General features: G+C 35.5%; 1 protein-coding gene and 1 pseudogene across 1 annotated transcript in view; both read right to left on the reverse strand.

Annotated features, from left to right (window-relative positions):
- UNC79 (unc-79 homolog, NALCN channel complex subunit) overlaps window positions 1-18,862 on the reverse strand; it is a 212,821-nt gene that overhangs the window by 137,416 nt on the left and 56,543 nt on the right. The window contains exons 8-10 of the mRNA XM_044389950.3: window positions 5,060-5,124; window positions 724-812; window positions 58-98 (exon numbers count right to left, since the gene is read on the reverse strand). Coding sequence (XP_044245885.2) covers window positions 58-98; window positions 724-812; window positions 5,060-5,124 — 195 coding nt within the window. The remainder of the gene's footprint in view (window positions 1-57; window positions 99-723; window positions 813-5,059; window positions 5,125-18,862) is intronic.
- Window positions 1,747-1,859, reverse strand: LOC113267448 (U6 spliceosomal RNA; annotated as a pseudogene).

The raw sequence follows: 18,862 nt of genomic DNA on the forward strand, positions 1-18,862 counted from the left end.
CAACCATGCCATTAATCATGATTACTTATTATTCATCCTTTCTGTGGTAAACCATACCTTGAGGCAGAAGAACATCAATCAACCATTCACTGTGGTCCCTACAAAGAGAAACAAAATTCATTTTTGAGCTTCTTTGCAATGTTACCCTTCCCCATGAATGTTTATAAGCTGCAGGCTATTGCTAGAAGGCTTTCAATAGAAAGGAAATGTAATTAAGAGCACTATCATAATAAACTTTTTAAATGTCTAATGCATTTCAGCTAAATTATAAATTATAGGCATTTCATCGTATTCAGTTATCTTTAAATGATACTTTCCAGATGCTAATTAACCAAACCAAAGTACAGCATGATTTGTACAACGCTGAGGGTGATTCTGTGAAACTAACAAGCAGAGAGAACCCATTTGAACTCTACGTCATGTTTGAAAGCCATGGTTTTATTTTTCTCTGTGGCCTTTTTTAACAGGGTCGCTTTAAAACTGGAGCTGTCTTATTACATGGAATTGCTTTCTCTTATCACATGGGGAGAAATACAGCAACTTTTCAAGGCTGAAATCTTTCAAATGAAAGTTTGCTTTATGTCAAATAACTGACAAAGTAACTTTTCAAAAACAAAAAAGCTAGTGGGAAATGTGAGTAATGTGATCAATTTGAGTCCAACTGATTGTTCTTATCTTCTCTTGTTGCCCTATTTCCTTTTCTTCGAGTACCCATATACCTACCCTGCGATCCTCTGGCTGCATTCTTCACAGAGATACAATGGGGGTGGTTTATCCCCCAGAGCTACTGACAGGGAAGGGTCTATACACATCTGAAACACATGAAAAAGGCAGAATGAACTGTCCTGTCCGTTTATCACATCCCCCATATCGTGAGCACAAAGATTTTGATTGTGACAGATTTTCAGAAGCAAAGTGGAATAAATATTTTTAGTAAGACCCACTTAACCTATAGCTGCTTTTCCTGCACTGGCTGATGTATCCACACTGGAGATTTAAATGTGCCGACTGTGGTTTTTCATTTCTCCTGTTATCTACAATTAAGTAACAAATAGTGTCAACAAATCCACTTTCATTCGAAAGAAGAGAAAATATTTTGTTCAATGGTAGCTCGAATTGCTTCTATGTACCTCGTACATTCATTCCTGCCTGAAAGTGATAAACACAGCAATCTCTTTAGGAAGAGGAAAACATATTAAAATTTTAAAAATCATAACTGCTACCAAAATTCTGGCAGTTGAGAATTTTGCTTCTTAAAAGAAACCTTAGTTCAAAAAATTTCACGTGAAATCTAACACTGAGCGATCGCTTTTCTTACTCTGGAATCTAGGATCTGTATCAATCATCCAATGTCACATTTTCAGGTGTTTTTCCTTCCACACATGACCTGTCGTTCATTTAACCTTGCTGTGCCCTGTTCAGTTTTGGATTATTTATGGCTGAGTTTTCATGAGCCGAAGCACAGAGATGAAAAGTGTTTGCTTTGCTGTCGATCATCAGGATAGATCAAATATCTGGATGTTTAAATCCAAGTGAACACAACTAGCTGAATCTTGTATGTTGCATCAGGTTAAATTACTATGAGTTACCAAAGTCATTCTGAATTCTGTTCCCATCCTTCAAGAAATAATCCACACTATAGCTGATTGTGCAGTTAACATACCTAGGACAGAGATTCTTCTGGAACTCCATTCTGCCTTTTCTCTAGTTGTTTTTACTGATTAGAGAGGAAAAATAAACCACACTTATAACCCAAACAGCCTGAAAAGTTTCACATGTCATCCCGTGCAGGGGCCCTTCTGTAATGGACTTTCTCTGTATCATTCCAATTTTAGTATATGTCCTGCTGAAGCGAGGACAACCCTGAAGAGTTTCAGAGATGGGGGAAACAAGAGTTGGAATTCCTAAATTTCAGTCGTTATACCATCAAAATCTGTAAATTATTTATTCCCTAATGCTAAAGTTCCAGTGTGAAAATTTTCCTTCGGTAAGTTTCATGGTTCCTTTGATGCAATGAATAACTAATACTATTTGGTGTGTTAAATGAGGGGTTAGCAAACTTTCTGCAAATGACCAGAAAGTAAATAGTTCAGGCTTTGTGGACCCTCCGATATGTTCTCTGTCAAAACTACTCAACTCTGCTGTTGTAGCATGAAAGCAGCCATAGACAGTACGTAAACAAATGAGCACAGCTGTGTTCCAATAAAACTTTATTTGCAAAACTGTCAGCAGGCCAGATGTGGCTGTGGGCCCTAGTTTGCTGACTCCTGTGTTAGATAATTATCTGGGCTCTAAAGTATTTCACAAATTGATCTGCAAACAGAACCAAGTAAAACCAAAAGCAGAGTGTGATATAATGAATTCTTAAGTTCCAACATCTTTTCATGTTGAATCCTGTCACAGCTCTTGGCTCTTGCCTAAAAAAGTACGTTTTTGCAGTGCATTGCAACAAAAACAGGTAATACTTTTCTATTTGGCAAATCATTACTGCCTAGGGGTAAAGTTCACAAATATGGAGACAGTACGCTTTTTGTGAGGATAAATCCATTTTCCCTGAGTCTTTCCCATGCACTCGATGTAGACCTGTTCTTCAATATAGTTAATTCACTTTCATTTCTAATAAGTTATTGATATTCCACTCAAAGGGAAAAACTCCTACAATACCGGAACTATAAGCATTACATATTAGCTAGGTGACCTCTGACATGTTAAATGAATTAGTTCACATGACCCATCACATTTGTGGACAGTACAGTCAATTCTGTTTACTCTGAACAGGTCAGTTTACATCTATATTAATTATGTTCATAACTGATTGCTACATTAAAAAATAGTTATTTTCCATTTATAAATGTAGAGGCTTAGGAAAATGTATGCCCAGTGTAGAGGCTTAGGAAAATGAAGAACAGAAGAAAATTTAAATAAGTCATTAAACTGCCATCTCAATGCACTAATAGCATTCTGATGAGCATGAATATGCATATAAATATACATATATGTGATTTTTAAATTAAATTGACATCATACTATAAAGGATGACTTCCCTTTCATTTAACATTATTCTGTGAGTATCTGGATGTTGGATACTCTCCACCTATATGTCACATGGTCATACCTACCTGGGTTTGGGGAGTGCTCATATTGCAATGAAAAAACAATACTGAGCCAGATCTGTTGTCCTGCAAAAACAGCCCCAGCACTGGAAGCACTAAGAAGAATGTTACCTTTCCAGGGAAGCAGAGTAAAAATACAAAAGAAAACTCTTTAGGAATGCTGGAGTTCAGAAAATAAAATTTGGGGGGATGTTGATAAAGATAGAGGTGGTGGTTGCACAGCATTGTGAATATGCTAAATGCCACTGAATCATTCACTTTAAAATGGTTACATTTATGTTATGTGAATTTCACCTCACCTAAAAATGGGACAGAAAGTAGAATGGTTTGGCCTCTACAGGACTGGCTACAGGGAAGAGCCTATAAGCAAAGCAAAGCCCAGCCAGAGGGGTGGACTAAGCTGTTTGCCTAGAAAAGAGGGAGAAAATCTAATTTGTGATGACTTCTGGGGGTGGAAAACCGAAAATCATTACTAATCATGAAGCCAGAGGACTCCTGAGAATGCAGTCTGACATAAGATTAGAGAAAAAAATAAGCGGAAAAATCAGACAAAAAGTACCTCTTTTCATTTGATGTCTGAGTGAACCAAAAGAGGGCATTGTAACATAAGCAGGAAGAGGAAAGGACAGAAACTAAAGTAAGAGAGCTGCGCGATTCTCACCACCTGAAGAATTAAGCTTAATTCCATGGATACCATATGAACACAACATGTGTTTAGCTCAAAATGTCCTCACACCAATGAATCCCAAATGTTTGTGGAAGTTCAGAGGAGGGGTGTTCATAGCTGAATGGGTGAGACTGTGCCTCCACTGGTGGGTTACCTTCTCTTTCTCAACATAAATTCATTCAATCCGCCTTTATCGAAAGCAGAGATGAAGCATAATAATACAAGAATGTCCTCTACTAGTAAGATACATCTGGATGACAATGTTATTATTGGCACTCCTCTGACATTTTTGGTATATGAAACATATTCTGAGGTCCATTTGTATTTCTTTTTGGTTCCATTTATATTTCTTATATCTCATTTTACCTCTTCTACTGTTTCTATAAAATGATACTATTATGTTTCTATTATTTGGTAATCTTTACAGTCTTCTTGTCTGTAGAAGGGAGGCAAACTCCGAGGACACTAGGTTCTAAAAAGTATCTGTGAACTCTGATGATTTGATGTAACTCCCACTCTTCATAATATAAAAATTAATCCTTACAAATCCAGACACTGGTCTCTCCAGCCAAGTATTGTATCCAACAAATATACCACAAACAATTTTGTTAAAAGTTGGGATTATTTTTCTCAACATTCAAATTCAAAGATTCAGGGTTATAACAAGACAGGGAAATTTGTGGTGGTAGAAAAAGAATAAGGCTGAGAGTCAAAGTACCTGGTTCTGGCTTAGGAAATTGTCTTGGCCTCTCTAAACCACTGTTCCCTTATCTCTAAGATACTTTTCCATGTGTTTGCTGCCCAACTACCTCTCAGTCATCTTGACTAAGTCATATCTGTGATCTGAGCCAAAACTTAACAATTTTATCTATTCTGGTCATAGGACTCTTGAACTCACAGTCATACGCTAAACACTCATAATTTGAAATGAGTGAAACAGGGGCAAAGTACATTTCCCGGAATTTATTAACTCAGATAGAAGCCAAATAAGGATTTTGTAAGTGTTTCACCAGGACTATTCTGATAATTACTCATTGCTACACAACACTTGACCAAGAACTCATAGCCAAACCTTCAGTCACCACTATTCATTGCTCTGTCCTGAACCAATTCACCAAAGTACAGTCATATTGAACATGGAGGCGCTTGAGTTTACTACAGAGCACAGGCCTCTGCTTTACAGAGAAGGATGCAGTCTACTCCATTACATTTGGCAATTTGCTCCTGATAATCTGACCACTGACAATACAATATGGAACCTGGTCTAATAAAACAGTACCTTCACAGCTGGCTTGTTAATTGCGTTGTGGCATTCAATGTGCTGGCAGTGGATGGGATTCCAAGCTGTAAAGCAAAACATAGCTGATGAATACTCCTCATTGAACTTATTAGTGCCTTAGTAAAAGCGTAGCAGATATTACACTAGGTTTCTTCCTTCTAAGTAGAACCATCATCAGAAGGCTTCCTAAGATAATCATTTTTTAAATCTATGACAAATTTAAAAATTGAACAAAGATATCACAACCCCATCTATTTTCCCACGGGTAGAGACAAGCTAGTATAAGGTGGCATACACAGTACCATAATAGTACCTCACAATGATATACTATTAGTAAGTTCTCCAAGGTTTTCACACCTATGGTTTTACTTCATCCTGCCAACAACTGTAGAATAGGTATAGCAGATTATTAATCTCATTTCATGTATGAGTAAGTGAAAGTTAAAAAGGTTAAGTAGCCCACAATGGTCACAGAGTTAGTAACTGACAAGCTGAGACTAGAACCTCTAGCTCTCGGTTCTCAACACTGCTCTTTTCATTGTAGTATATACTAAGATGAACATTGTAGATTTCTGGCACCAGGAAGTATTTCAAACTGACGATAACTGAAAAAAATGGTAAGGAAACCTCCACTATTCCATGTCCCACCCCATTCTCATCAAATGTGGAGACTGGAAAGATGAATTTCTTCCCCAAATGAAATATATCTCTTTCTCACACCACAGACTAATATTTGCTAGTTTGCTAATACCCACTCCTTAACACAGTATGCATATAGAATGAGGATAAGACCAAGTGATCTGGGATAGATCAGAATGAAACTCACAACAAGTAATTATCTTCATCTAGATGATTCAGTAGTCCATAGCACTTATCTAACAATACTCCATCATTTAAAAATGCAATAAAATTACATGTTTGAAAGTAGGAAATTTTTCTAAATTGCCAAATACTAATCTTATAGGACTATGATTGGCCTAATATACAAGAATTTGCAAATGAGAGGATATTCTTACTTATGTCCAATTATAATTCAAAAATATTTATTATTAATATTCCAGACCATATAAAGTTTTCTGTCCAGGGGTGTTCCAACTTCAAATCTTCTAGCCTATGATTAGACTAGATATAAGATTATGTGTCAGATTTGAAACTGAGGAAAATAAGGTCAACAGAGCCATTGATTTTAAAAACTACATAATGGGTCAATTTATTTTAAAAGAAGACAAGAAGTACAGACCAAAAACCACTACTCTAAAAACACAGTATCATATCGATTATATTTTTAGAGATAACTAAAGAATAAATAAATCAGTAAGGAATGGATAAATGAAGAAATAATTTTAATACAGGCATTCCATAACTATAATATGTTTCCTACATGTGGAAAAGTCAAGATGAATATAGAGAGCAGCAACAAGTTTTCTTGTGTAACTAAAGAAACCTAGGGAAAAAAAAAAAAAGACTGCCTTTAACCAATATAGGAGTTGCAAATACATAGGATGTGTGTCTCATTCCTCCAATCCCAAACTCATGACAGATATCACTAATCCATAAGAGCATTCCTTCCTGCTGAGTCCAGAAGTGGCCTTAGAATCCTTCTCAACACAGAGCTCCAGAAAGTTACCACTAATAAACAGAGTTGGCACATGATATGAGATCTGCTAGCCATTACTGAATCCCTGTATTATAAGAATATTTGCAGATCACTTTATAAATATTAAGAAGTCTTGACACTTACAGATAGAAGTAATATTCAAGATATATAACAACCACTATGGCAAAGGCACAAGGAAATAAGAATGTACAACAGCCATAGCACTTGATCAGGGCTCTAAAGACTCCTGCTTTGTCAGAAATTAATGCTTTATACGTAGTTGGTGGGGATATCTAGGAGGTCCTAATCCTCTAATATTTTATTTCATTTTTACAGAGTGTCACTGAGTTAAGGATAGATTGTAGGATACCCCATTTAGTTTGCCAAATCACACTAGATTTAAACTTACCAGAAGAGGGATTCTTCACTTTTCTTGTGTATCAAAAATCACTTGTCAAGATTTCAAAAATATGATACCTGAAACTCGTGTTTAATCTGCTGAATCAAAATCTTTAAGGGTAGAGAACAGGTATTTTTAATTGGGAAAATCACTACAATTGGTTCCGATATAGGATCAATCAACGTATCTTACCATATGGGAAATATAGTCATGATAGAGCTCCCTTCATTTGAAAATAAAAACAAACAAAAAAATAAAATGTAAAAACATGGCAGACAAGAAATCTGCTTCCAACTACAACAGAGTAACTGGTATTAGACTTGCCCTCCCATCATAAACAACTAGAAAACTGAAAATATATACAAAATAACTGTTTTCAGAAACTGGACTACATACTGTAGGATAATGATCCTTGAGAGAAGAGAAACAGTAAAGTCAGTCCCACAATCACCCTGGCTTTCTTCCTGGAAGCACTTTCCAGACCTTAGATATGGAAGGAGAAAGATAAGCACAGTAGGGTGGTTTCATTGAATTGAGGGGACAAAAACGAGTTTAAAGAGGCAAGGTGGCTTATATTGGCTGGGTAGTATAGCAAAGAAGAGGGAGTTATGTAAAGAAAGAGCTCCAGAAATCTGAGTAAGAATCCTTTTAGGTCTTTGGCTTTATAAAAAGCAGAACATGCGCAAGACAAAACTCCGTAGGCTGCATAGAGAACAACTATGGAGGATCTGTAAGCAGAATAATTCCTACATCTCATACGGGTCTGAGAGATGTTCAAGTTCTAACCAACCAGAGCAAAGGGAACTCAGTGAAAACCTGAGACATTCAATACAGGCTCTAGGAGGTCATACCTTAGCAGTAGGGCTAACCTAACATTAGGGAAAAGGCTATTCCAGGCTCACCCTAACAAAGCATAAGAACAAGCCTAAAAGGGTCAAGCTGATCCACCAGTAACTTGACAGCCAAAACAAACTTTGAAAAACTATAATGGAAGACAACAAAATCCAGATATTCAATAATGTAATACTCATAAAGACCAGCATTCAGTAAAAAATTATTCGATATTTGAAAAGGAGGAAAATATTACCCATAATCAGGGGGAAAAAACTGACAAATAGAAAAAAGCCCAGAAATTATAGAGATGAGGTGATTAGCAAACAAGGACTTAAAAACAGCTATTATAAACATTCTAAGGAAAACATGAACACAATGACAACAAAGATGAAGATATAATAAAAGAACCAAATGGAATTTCTAAAATTAAAAATATAATATAGGACATGGAAAATTCACTGAACGTGCTTAATGGCAGATTAGACAATGCATAGGGAAAGATCAGTGAATTAGAAGACATAACAGTGGAAACTACCAAAACTGAAGTACTGGAAGAAAAATAAAAAGAGCTTCAGTGAGCTGTGGGAAAATATTAGGCAGTATAAAGCACAACTGGTTAAAAGTCCAAAAGGAGCAAAAGGTGGAGGAAGGAGATATTTAAAAAAACAATGACAAAATTTTTCAAATTTGATTTAAAACTCTAAGTCCACAGATCCAAGAAGCTCAATAAATAAATAAAATAAAAGCAAAGAAAATCACACCAAAACTCATTATAATCAAACTGATGAAAAACCATGATAAAGAGAAAATCTTAAAAGCAGCCAGGAGGAAAAAAAAGACACATTACTTACAGGGGAACAAAGATAAGAATGATCGCTGATTTCTCGTCAGAAACAATGCAAGCCAGAAGACAATGGAACGACATCTTTAATAGGCTGAAAGAAAAAAACTGTCAACCTAGAATTCTATACCCAGTGAAAATATCCTTCAAATGAATATGAAATAATGACTATTTGAAGACAAACACAAGATAAGAGAATTCATTGCCAGCTGAGCTCCACAACAAGAAACTTTAAAGGAAGGCTGAAGGAAAATGATACCAGATGGAAGCTAGGACATCCACAAAGGCATAAAGAGTTCTACATGTGGCAAATACGGGGAATAAACACAAAAGACTTTCTACCTATATTTGCATATTATTAAAAATGATTTACTGTTTAAAACAATAACAGCCATGTATTATGAGACTAATAATATACATAGTAGTCAATATTTGATAACAAGAACAAAAAAGGATGGGAGGGAGGAAATGGAAGTACACAGGGTTCTTATATTACGTGTAAACTAGTATAATATTATTTGAAGGTAGACTGTGAAGTTAAAGGTACATATCGTAAACCCTAGAGCAATTCTTCTTAAAAATGGTATAGCTAATAATTCAATACAGAGATAAAATGGAATACTAAAAACAATTAACAAAAAAGAAGACAAGACAGTAAAAAGAAAAGGAACAAAGAATAGACGGGACAAATAGAAAACAAGTGTAAGATGATAGACTTAAGCTCAACCATATGTACAATTACATTAAATGTAAATGGCCTAAACAATAATTACATGGCATGCAAATAGTCTAAAAGGCAAAGATTGTAAAAAAGGATTTAACTATTTCAAAAAACATTACCCAAATATATGTTGCCTGTGTGAAACACACTTGAAATATAAAGATGATAAGTTAAAAGTAAACAGCGGGGCGCCTGGGCTGGCTCAGTCAGAAGAGCTTGCAACTCTTGTTGTGAACTTGAGCCCCACACTGGGTGTAGAGATTACCCAAATAAGTATTTTTTAAAAGAGTTAACAGATAGAAAAAGTTACACTACACTAATACAAGAAGTTATAAAGAAAGCTGGTGTGTCTATATAAATATGAGACAAGAAGACTGCAGAACAAAGAATATTACCAGTAATAGAGAAGAATATTTCACAATAAAAGAGTCAATTCATCAAAATGACATAACGGTCATAAATATGTGTGCATCTAATGATAGAGTTTCTAATTAAATGAAGCAAAACTGACAGAACTGAAAGAGAAATAAGTCCATAATTAGCACTGTAAATTTCAACAATCCTCTCTCAGTCTTGAGACAGTATTCCGGTCCATAAAATAAGGCTCAAAAATTCCAATGGAATGAAATCATAGAGTAAATTTCCTGACCACAATGAAATTAAACTAGAAATAAATAAAAAGATATCTTAAAAACCACAAAATATTTGTGCACTTAATCAGGCTTCTAAACAACCCATATATCAAAGGAAAAATCAGGGGCGCCTGGGTGGCACAGCGGTTAAGCGTCTGCCTTCGGCTCAGGGCGTGATCCCGGCGTTCCGGGATCGAGCCCCACATCAGGCTCCTCCGCTATGAGCCTGCTTCTTCCTCTCCCACTCCCCCTGCTTGTGTTCCCTCTCTCGCTGGCTGTCTCTATCTCTGTCAAATAAATAAATAAAATCTTTAAAAAAAAAAAAAAGGAAAAATCATAAGGAATATTAGAAAATATTCTGTATTGAAATACAATGAAATCACAGCATATCAAATTTGTGGGATGAAACTAAATGCTATGACTTTAAATTCTTAGATAATATAAAAGGTCCAACATTAACAATTTATGCTTCTATCTTAATACAACAGAAAGAGAACAAGTTAAAATCAATCTTAATAGGAGGAATTATAAAGATAGAAGCAGAAATCAATGAACTTGGAAACAAGAAGCCAACAGAGAAAATCATAAAATCAAGTGCTGGTTCTTTGGAAAGTTCAATAAAACTGATGAGCCACCTAGCTAGCCTGATGAAAAATAGAGAAAAAAACAAATTCTCAGTATCAAGAATGAAAAGTAAAGGGGTGCCTGGGTGGCACAGCAGTTAAGTGTCTGCCTTCAGCTCAGGGCGTGATCCTGGCATTCTGGGATCAAGTCCCACATCAGGCTCCTCCTTATGAGCCTGCTTCTTCCTCTCCCACTCCCCCTGCTTGTGTTCCCTTTCTCGCTGGCTGTCTCTATCTCTGTCAAATAAATAAATAAAATCTTAAAAAAAAAAAAAAAAGAAAAGTAGGGCATCACCACAGATCCTACAGATATGTCAATAAATTTGGCAAGTTAGACAAAATGCATAAATCGTTTATTCCTCAAAAAACAGATTACAAATTACAAATATGACTAAATAAAAAGTAGAAAACTTAAATGCCCCATAACATTAAATTGAATTGATAATGTGAAACCTTCCTACAGAGAAAACCCCAAGTCCAGATGGATTCACCAGTGAATTCTATTAACTATTTAAGGAATAAATACTACAAATTCTACAAAAACTCAGAAAATAGAACCCGAGGAAACTCTTCCCAGCTCATTTTATGAGGTCAGCATTACTCTGTAAACAAAACCAGATGACAATTATAATAAAAGAAAACTAGATCAATGTCCCTCGTAAATGTAGGAGCAAGAAAACTTAACAAAAACTAGCAAATTGAGTCTGGCAACATAATATAACTGGAAATATGGAACTTATCCCAGGTAATATAAGGCTGGATTCACAATGCAAAGCAAATCAACGAAATTTACCATATCAACAAAATAAAGGAAAGAAGTCATGTGATTATCTCAACAGAAGAAAATGTATTTGACTAAAATTGACATTCACTCATGATAAAAACTCTCAGTAAACTAAGAATAGAGAAGAACTTCCTCACTTTGATAAAAAGCATCTGCGGAAAGCCTTCAACCAACATCAGATTTAATGCTGAAAGTCTGAATACATGCCCCCTAGAGACTGGGGGAGAAAACAAAGATACTCACTTGTAGCACTTCTATTCAACACTGGAGATACGAGCCAGAGCAATGAGAAAAAAGAAAGAGAGAAAGGAGGAGGATAGGTGGGAAAGAAGGCAAGAATAGATAGAGAGAGGGCAGGAGGGAGGAAAGGCAGCAGGCAAGCAAATTAGGAAGACAAACAAATTAGGAAGGAAGAAGAAAATTTTTAATTATATTTATTTGCAAGAGAGTATAATCATGTACACAGAAAATCTGAAGAAACTTACAAATAGGCTACAAAAACTAGTAAGTGAGTTTAGCAAGGTCACTGGATATAAAGTTAAAATACAAAAATCAATTACATTTTTATGTAATGGCAATAAACAAGTAGAATATTAAATTTGTAAATACAGTTTACAATAGCATCCAAACCCATAAAGTATTTACGAAAACCTTTAACAAAATATCTATAAGCCCTATACACTGAAAACTAGCAAACATCGCTGAGAGAAAATTAAAAAGGCCTAAATAAATGGTTAGATATGCCATGTTCATGGATCAGAAGAGTCAATATTGAGTCTTTTTGCAAGATGTCAAATTATCTCTTTCCCTTCCTTTTAAATAGCTATAACGGACTTTCCCATGATATGTACTAATAATTTTTTTTGTTAAATCAGTTTTAATGTAGTGTCATTTCCAAAACAAAGGAATCCTAACTGACGCAAGTTCAGAAGAGAAAAATATTTCAGAATTCTTCTTGCCAAAGTAATTTTGATGATTTGAAGTTTATATGCAATAATGATGTCTTAGTCTGTCAGGGCTGCTGTAACAACTTACCACAGACTGGATAGCTTCCCACATTAATTACAGTTATAGGGCTTATTACCAATGTGCACTTTTCTCATGCTGATTAAGATAAGAACTACTACTGAAGGCATTTCCACTTTCAAAGAGTTTCTCTTTAGTTTGAATTCTCTGGTGTATAATGAGGTACATTTTTCTACTAAAGGCTTTCTGGTAGAATTTGCATTCATAGTTTCTCTCACCTGTATGAGATCTCATGTGTCTAGTAAAAGATGATTGATCAGTAAAGACTTCCTCACACTCATTACATCCATAAGGTTCTCTCCAGGATGGACCTTCTGGTGTCCATTCAGATAGGACTTCTGACTAAAAACGTTCCCACATTCATAGGTTTTCTTATGTATATGAATTTTGTCATGCTTCATTTGAAATTACTTATAACTGAATGACTTTTCATCTCCATTAAGTTCATGAAGTTTCTTTCTTCTAAATTAAGGAAATCTAAGTTATCTTTTAAACACCTTCCACCTAAGACATGCTCATGGAGTTTTTGTCTTGATGGGATAAAATATGTTTGTGAATGAGATGAGATGAAATATGTTTGCAAAAGCTTCGTATCCATAGCCTTTCTGCTCAGTATGTGTTTTATCATAGATGCGGTTTGCTTGATTCAGAAGTCTCTTCTCATATTCTTGGTGTATTCCTATTTGATTACCAATTCCCCAGTCATCTCCCAGACCAGCCTAGAGGTGGTGTTCCTTCTACCACCATCCACAGCTCTTCTCCTGGCTCCAATTTGAAGATCACATCTGACATGGAAACAGGGCATCCCACTGATGTGAGGTTCCTATCTTTTTCTACCATCACGTCCCCAAAACAGTCCTCTAAGCAAAATCAAGCTGCTGACACGCTTCCATAGTTAAGTCCATGGCTGTATCCTCAAACGTCATAGATCCAGCACAGAATGCTCAAGTAACTTGACAAGGTCATGCAGCAAGGTCATGCTGGAGCCAGGATGGAACCCATGCATCCTGGCTCAAGTCTTTGCACATATATGGAATGAACCTAGCAATCAGGACACACAGCAATCTAGTTGTTACTACAGGGGTGGCCAGTGTTCCAGTAGCCTGGCTACAGCCTCCTCATTCACACAGATGAGGTTCCCTTAGGTGAACACATATGTGCATCTGGTCAAAGAGGCCAACACTCCTAGCCTGGCTCAGACCTCTGCACCCTCCAGATGAAGAGAGGGAAGCCGGGTACAAGATATTCCCCACTGATGGGACTTCATTCCTGGTTCAGGCTCACCTGGCTGCTACGTGGGCCAGGACAGCGCCACCATGGGGTACAGTCCAGACTCACTTGGCCACTAATGGGACCAGCAAAATTGATTTTAAAAAGAAAAAATGAAGGTCCAATCAAATAGATACTTCAAAGTAAAGAATATTATGTCGACACCTCAGAGAAAACATGTCTGAAAACTATCTAGTCTATGAATCAAAATATTTTAGGAAGGTACTGCAGCATCTGCAACTTGATGAGAGAACACATGGCCTCTACAAAAACAGCAGTAGAAAGTCATAGAAATTCATGGTGAGATGGGAAGCTAACAGAATGAGATAAAAATGAATTTGGACAAGAGATATGATAAGTATAATTAAACTAAAAATAAAAGAGCAAAATTAGAAACCCTAATTCAAAGCAATAAATAGAGCTGACTTGGGGGAAAAGTCAAGTAAGTTATGCAGTAAACCCACCTGAGAAGCTAAGAATATAAAAGATAAAAATATGAAAAATAGTGGTTAGAATAGCTATATAGCACAGAAGATGAAAATCTGACCTATGAATTACAGGTATTCCTGAGTAACATACCAAAACAATTTGAAGAAAGAAATAATTTAAAATTTCATTAATGAGAAATTTCCTTAAAAAGACTGAAAAAGGACCTGAATTTCCAGATTGAAAGCACTCTTAATGGTATAGGCAAAAGTCATTTAAATAATACTCATATATAAAAAATACTTAACGGGCTCCTGCGTGGCACCATCGGTAGAGCCTCCAACACTTGGCTTCAGCTCAGGTTGTAATCTCAGGGTCATGAGATCAGGCCCTGAGTTGGGCTTCTCATTCAGCATGGAGTCTGCTTGAGATTCTCTCTCCTATTCCCTCTGCCCCTTCCACTCGTTCTCTCTGTCCCTCTCTCTCAAATAAATAAATAAATCAATCTTTAAAAATATATATGTTTAAGAACAGTTTTTTTAATAATTAAATCTCCAAGAATTAAGAACAACCAAAAGGATTTCAGACAAATCACACTGATTTAAGATTTGTCTTCTATAATTCGAAATGCCAGAAAACTATGAAACAATATTTACATATTTTTCACAATGAAGCAGTTTTCTTTCTTGTGTGAAGAAATAGAAAGATATTCTTATATATGCTGAACTCAAAAAATATGTATGACCTACATTCCACTTTTGAAAATATTACAGAAAAAGAGTTTAGGTTCCATTTCCCCACAAATGACAGACAAATTAACTCAAGCTGATTGTCCTACTGAGAAAAATTAGAAAACTGGACAAGATTAAAAGCAAAACCAACCAACCAAAAAGAAAAAACAAAAAAACAAAAGAGAACATGATGGGAGAATTATAGGGCCACGGTCCAAAAAAGAAAGAATCATCAAAAGGTGAAAATGGCATTTAAGGCCATGCTTCCTCCTTTGCTTCCTTCTCTATCTGCCAATTCCACAAGATGAGCATATTTCAACAAACTCTTTGAAGTACGGGAAGAAAAATTGAAATCTGGGGACAATCAAGGAATGCAGACCTAAAAATCTCCCTAGAATGTGGGCAGAGGTCCCAAAATGCCATACCATAGAGTAAAGGGAACCTGAATTAGACCAACCCTCAAAGGGACTGAAGACCAGCCTCAAATCATCTCAAGAATGGACCACAGGTCTTTTATTGAGCTGCATTTAGGTGACCTGGATTGCTAAAGTCCATAGCCTCAAAATTTCCAAAGTCAAAAGCAAACCCTATCTGAAGAAATAAAAGATTCCAAACCTCAAATTAGCTCTATAGTTTTTCTATCGATTGTCCTGCACACAATTTAAAAACACATAAAAATTCAAGACAGGTAAACCAAAAGAAAAAAAAAAAGACAATAAAATCAGAATTTCCAGAGATTCAGAAAATTTAATTATCAGAAACAAACTTTAAAATAACTATGCTTAATATGTTCTGTGAAGTAAAAGACAAGTTAGAAAATATCATCAAGGAATGGGATTTCTTTTTTAAAGCACCAAATGGGAATTCTAGAACTTAAAAATATAATTAACAAAACTAAATATAATTGGGAAGCTAAAGAATTAGTGAATAGGAAGATAAGTTGGAAAAAAGATTCAGCATGAAGCAGAGAAAGATGATATCGGGGAAGAAAATACAAAAATTATTCATAGGAGACACAGGAGAAAGGTCTACCATATATGTCATTGGAATTCCAGAAAGAGGGATAAGAAAAACAAAACCAAACAAACGAAAAAAATATATATATAGTTAAATAGACTTTTTAAAAAAAATATTGGACACAGCAGAAGAAGGATTAGTAAACTTGAAGACAGGTTAATATAAACCCAACTAAAGCACAGATAAACTTTTTTTATTTTATTTTTTCAAAAAACATAGGGGAAATGGAGTACCTGAGACCTCTGAAACAATAACAAATATTTTTTTTTTAATCCCAAGAGGAGAGGAGAAAAAGCAAGGGGCAGAATAAATACCTGGAAACGATAGCACCCAACATTTTTCCAAAACTGATGACAAACAGGAAACTCAAATTCAAGAACTTTAACAAACTTCAAGCAGAATAAGCACCACTACACTTAAGCGGATCATAATGAAACTACATTACTACTATTAAATACCAAAAATAAGGAGAAAATTTTTAAAAGAGGCAGAGAAAATATATCCTATTACATTTAGGGATAAAATCATAAGAATGGGGTCAAATTTCTGTCTTATAATTTGTTTCACTATCAAAAACAATGGCATATGACATCCTTGAAATATTAAAAAATTCACTGATTACAGTGAATTACTGTAGAAATCAAAACAAAAAATTGCTAGAACCCAAATATTCGGAAATTAAAAAACATTCTCCTAAATAACACAGGCAAAAGAAGATCTAGTACTAAAAAAAAATTATCTTATTTTATTTTATTATGTTATGTTAGTCACCATACAGTACATCATTAGTTTTTTTGTGTTTTTTTGTTTTTTTTTTTTAGATTATTTATTTATTTATTTATTCATTTATTTATTCATTTATTTATTTGACAGAGAGAGACAGCCAGAGAGAGAGGGAACACAAGCAGGGGGAGTAGAAGAGGAAGAAGCAGGCTCTTAGCAGAGGAGCCTGATGTGGGGCTCAATCCCAGAACGCTGGGATCATGCCCTGAGCCGAAGGCAGACGCTTAATGACTGCACCACCCAGGCACCCCACATCATTAGTTTTTGATGTAGTGTTCCGTGATTCATTGTTTGCGTATAACACCCAGTGCTCATTACGACACATTCCCTCCTTAATACCCATCACTGGGCTAACCCACCCCCCCCACCCGAAACCCTCAGGTTTGTTTCCCAGAGTCCATAGTCTCTCATGGTTTGTCTCCCCCTCTGATTTCCCCCTCTTCATTTTTCCCTTCCTTCTCCTAATGCCCTCCATGCTATTCCTTATGTTTCACATATAAGTAAAACCATATGATAATTGTCTTTCTCTGCTTGACTTATCTCACTTAGCATAATTTCCTCCAGTTCCATGTCGATGCAAATGGTGAGACTACAAATTTTTAAATATTTTTAAATGAATGAGAGTGAAAACACAACAAATCAAAATTTGTGGGATACAGCTAATGTAGGGCTTAGAGGGAAACCAGTAAACTTAAAAGGATAATTACCAGCAGAGTTTTTCACAGAGCTAGAGCAAACAATCCTAAGATTTGTATGGAACCAGAAAAGACCCCAAAGAGCCAAAGCAATTCTGAAAAAGAAAAGCAAAGCTGGAGGCATCATGATTCCAGACTTCAAGCTATATTACAAAGCTGGAGTCATCAAGACAGTATGGTACTGGCACAAAAACAGACACATAGATCAATGGAACAGAATAAAGAACCCAGAAATGGACCGACAGCTATGTGGTCAACTAATCTTCGACAAAGCAGGAAAGAATATCCAATGGAAAAAAGACAGTCTCTTCAACAAATGGCTTTGGGAAACTGGACGGCAACACGCTGAAGAATGAAACTGGGCCACTTTCTTACACCAACACAAAAATAAATTCAAAATGTACGAAAGACCTCAGTGTGAGACAGGACACTGTCACAATCCTGGAGGAGAACATAGGCAGCAACCTCTTTGACCTCAGGCCTAGCAACTTCTTGTTAGACACATCTCCAGAGGGAAGGGAAACAAAAGCAAAAATGAACTATTGGGACTTCATCAAGATAAAAAGCTTCCACACAGGGAAGGAAATAATCAACAAAACTAAAAGGCAACTGATGGAAAGGGAGAAGATATTTGCAAATGACATACCTTATAAAGGGTTAGTATACAAAATCTATAAAGAATTTATCAAACTCAACACCCAAAAACCAAATAATCCAGTTAAGAAATGGGCAGAAGACATGAATAGACATTTTTCCAAATAAGAAACCAATATTACACTATATGTTAACTATATGTTAACTAGCTAACTATATGTTAACCAATATTAACTATATGTTAACTAACTAGAATTAAAATATACATGGAAATGCATTAGACCTAAAATAGGCAAAAAAAAAAAACAGTCAGAGACTTGCACTATCTGACTTCAAGACTGTAAAGCCAAAGTATTAAGATAGTTTGTACTGGTATTGAGATCATTGAAACAAAATACCATCCAGAAATATGCTCACATATATATGACCAAGAGGCCAATACAAGTCAGAGAATAAACTTTTCAACAAAGTATGCTTGAACAAACCATAAAGAAATAAATGAGCCATACCTACCACACACAAAAATTAAGCTAAACACTTAAATGTGTGAGCTAAACTATAAAGTTTCCAAAAGAAAACAAGGAAGACTATCATCTTGACCTTGGAGAAGGCAAATATTTCTTAGGACATAAAAGGCACTAACCATAAATGAAAAAATAATAAATTTTAATTTATCAAAATTAAAACCTCATGCTCATCAAAAGACTTAGGAAAGTAAAATGGCAATCCTATATTGAAGGAAAATATTGGTAATACATAAATCTAACAAATGACTCCTACCAGACTACATAAAAAACAACTGTAAAACAATAATCAAAGAAGTTTAAAAC

Source organism: Ursus arctos, unplaced genomic scaffold, assembly GCF_023065955.2.
Source record: "Ursus arctos isolate Adak ecotype North America unplaced genomic scaffold, UrsArc2.0 scaffold_25, whole genome shotgun sequence".
Classification (NCBI taxonomy): Eukaryota; Metazoa; Chordata; class Mammalia; order Carnivora; family Ursidae; genus Ursus; species Ursus arctos.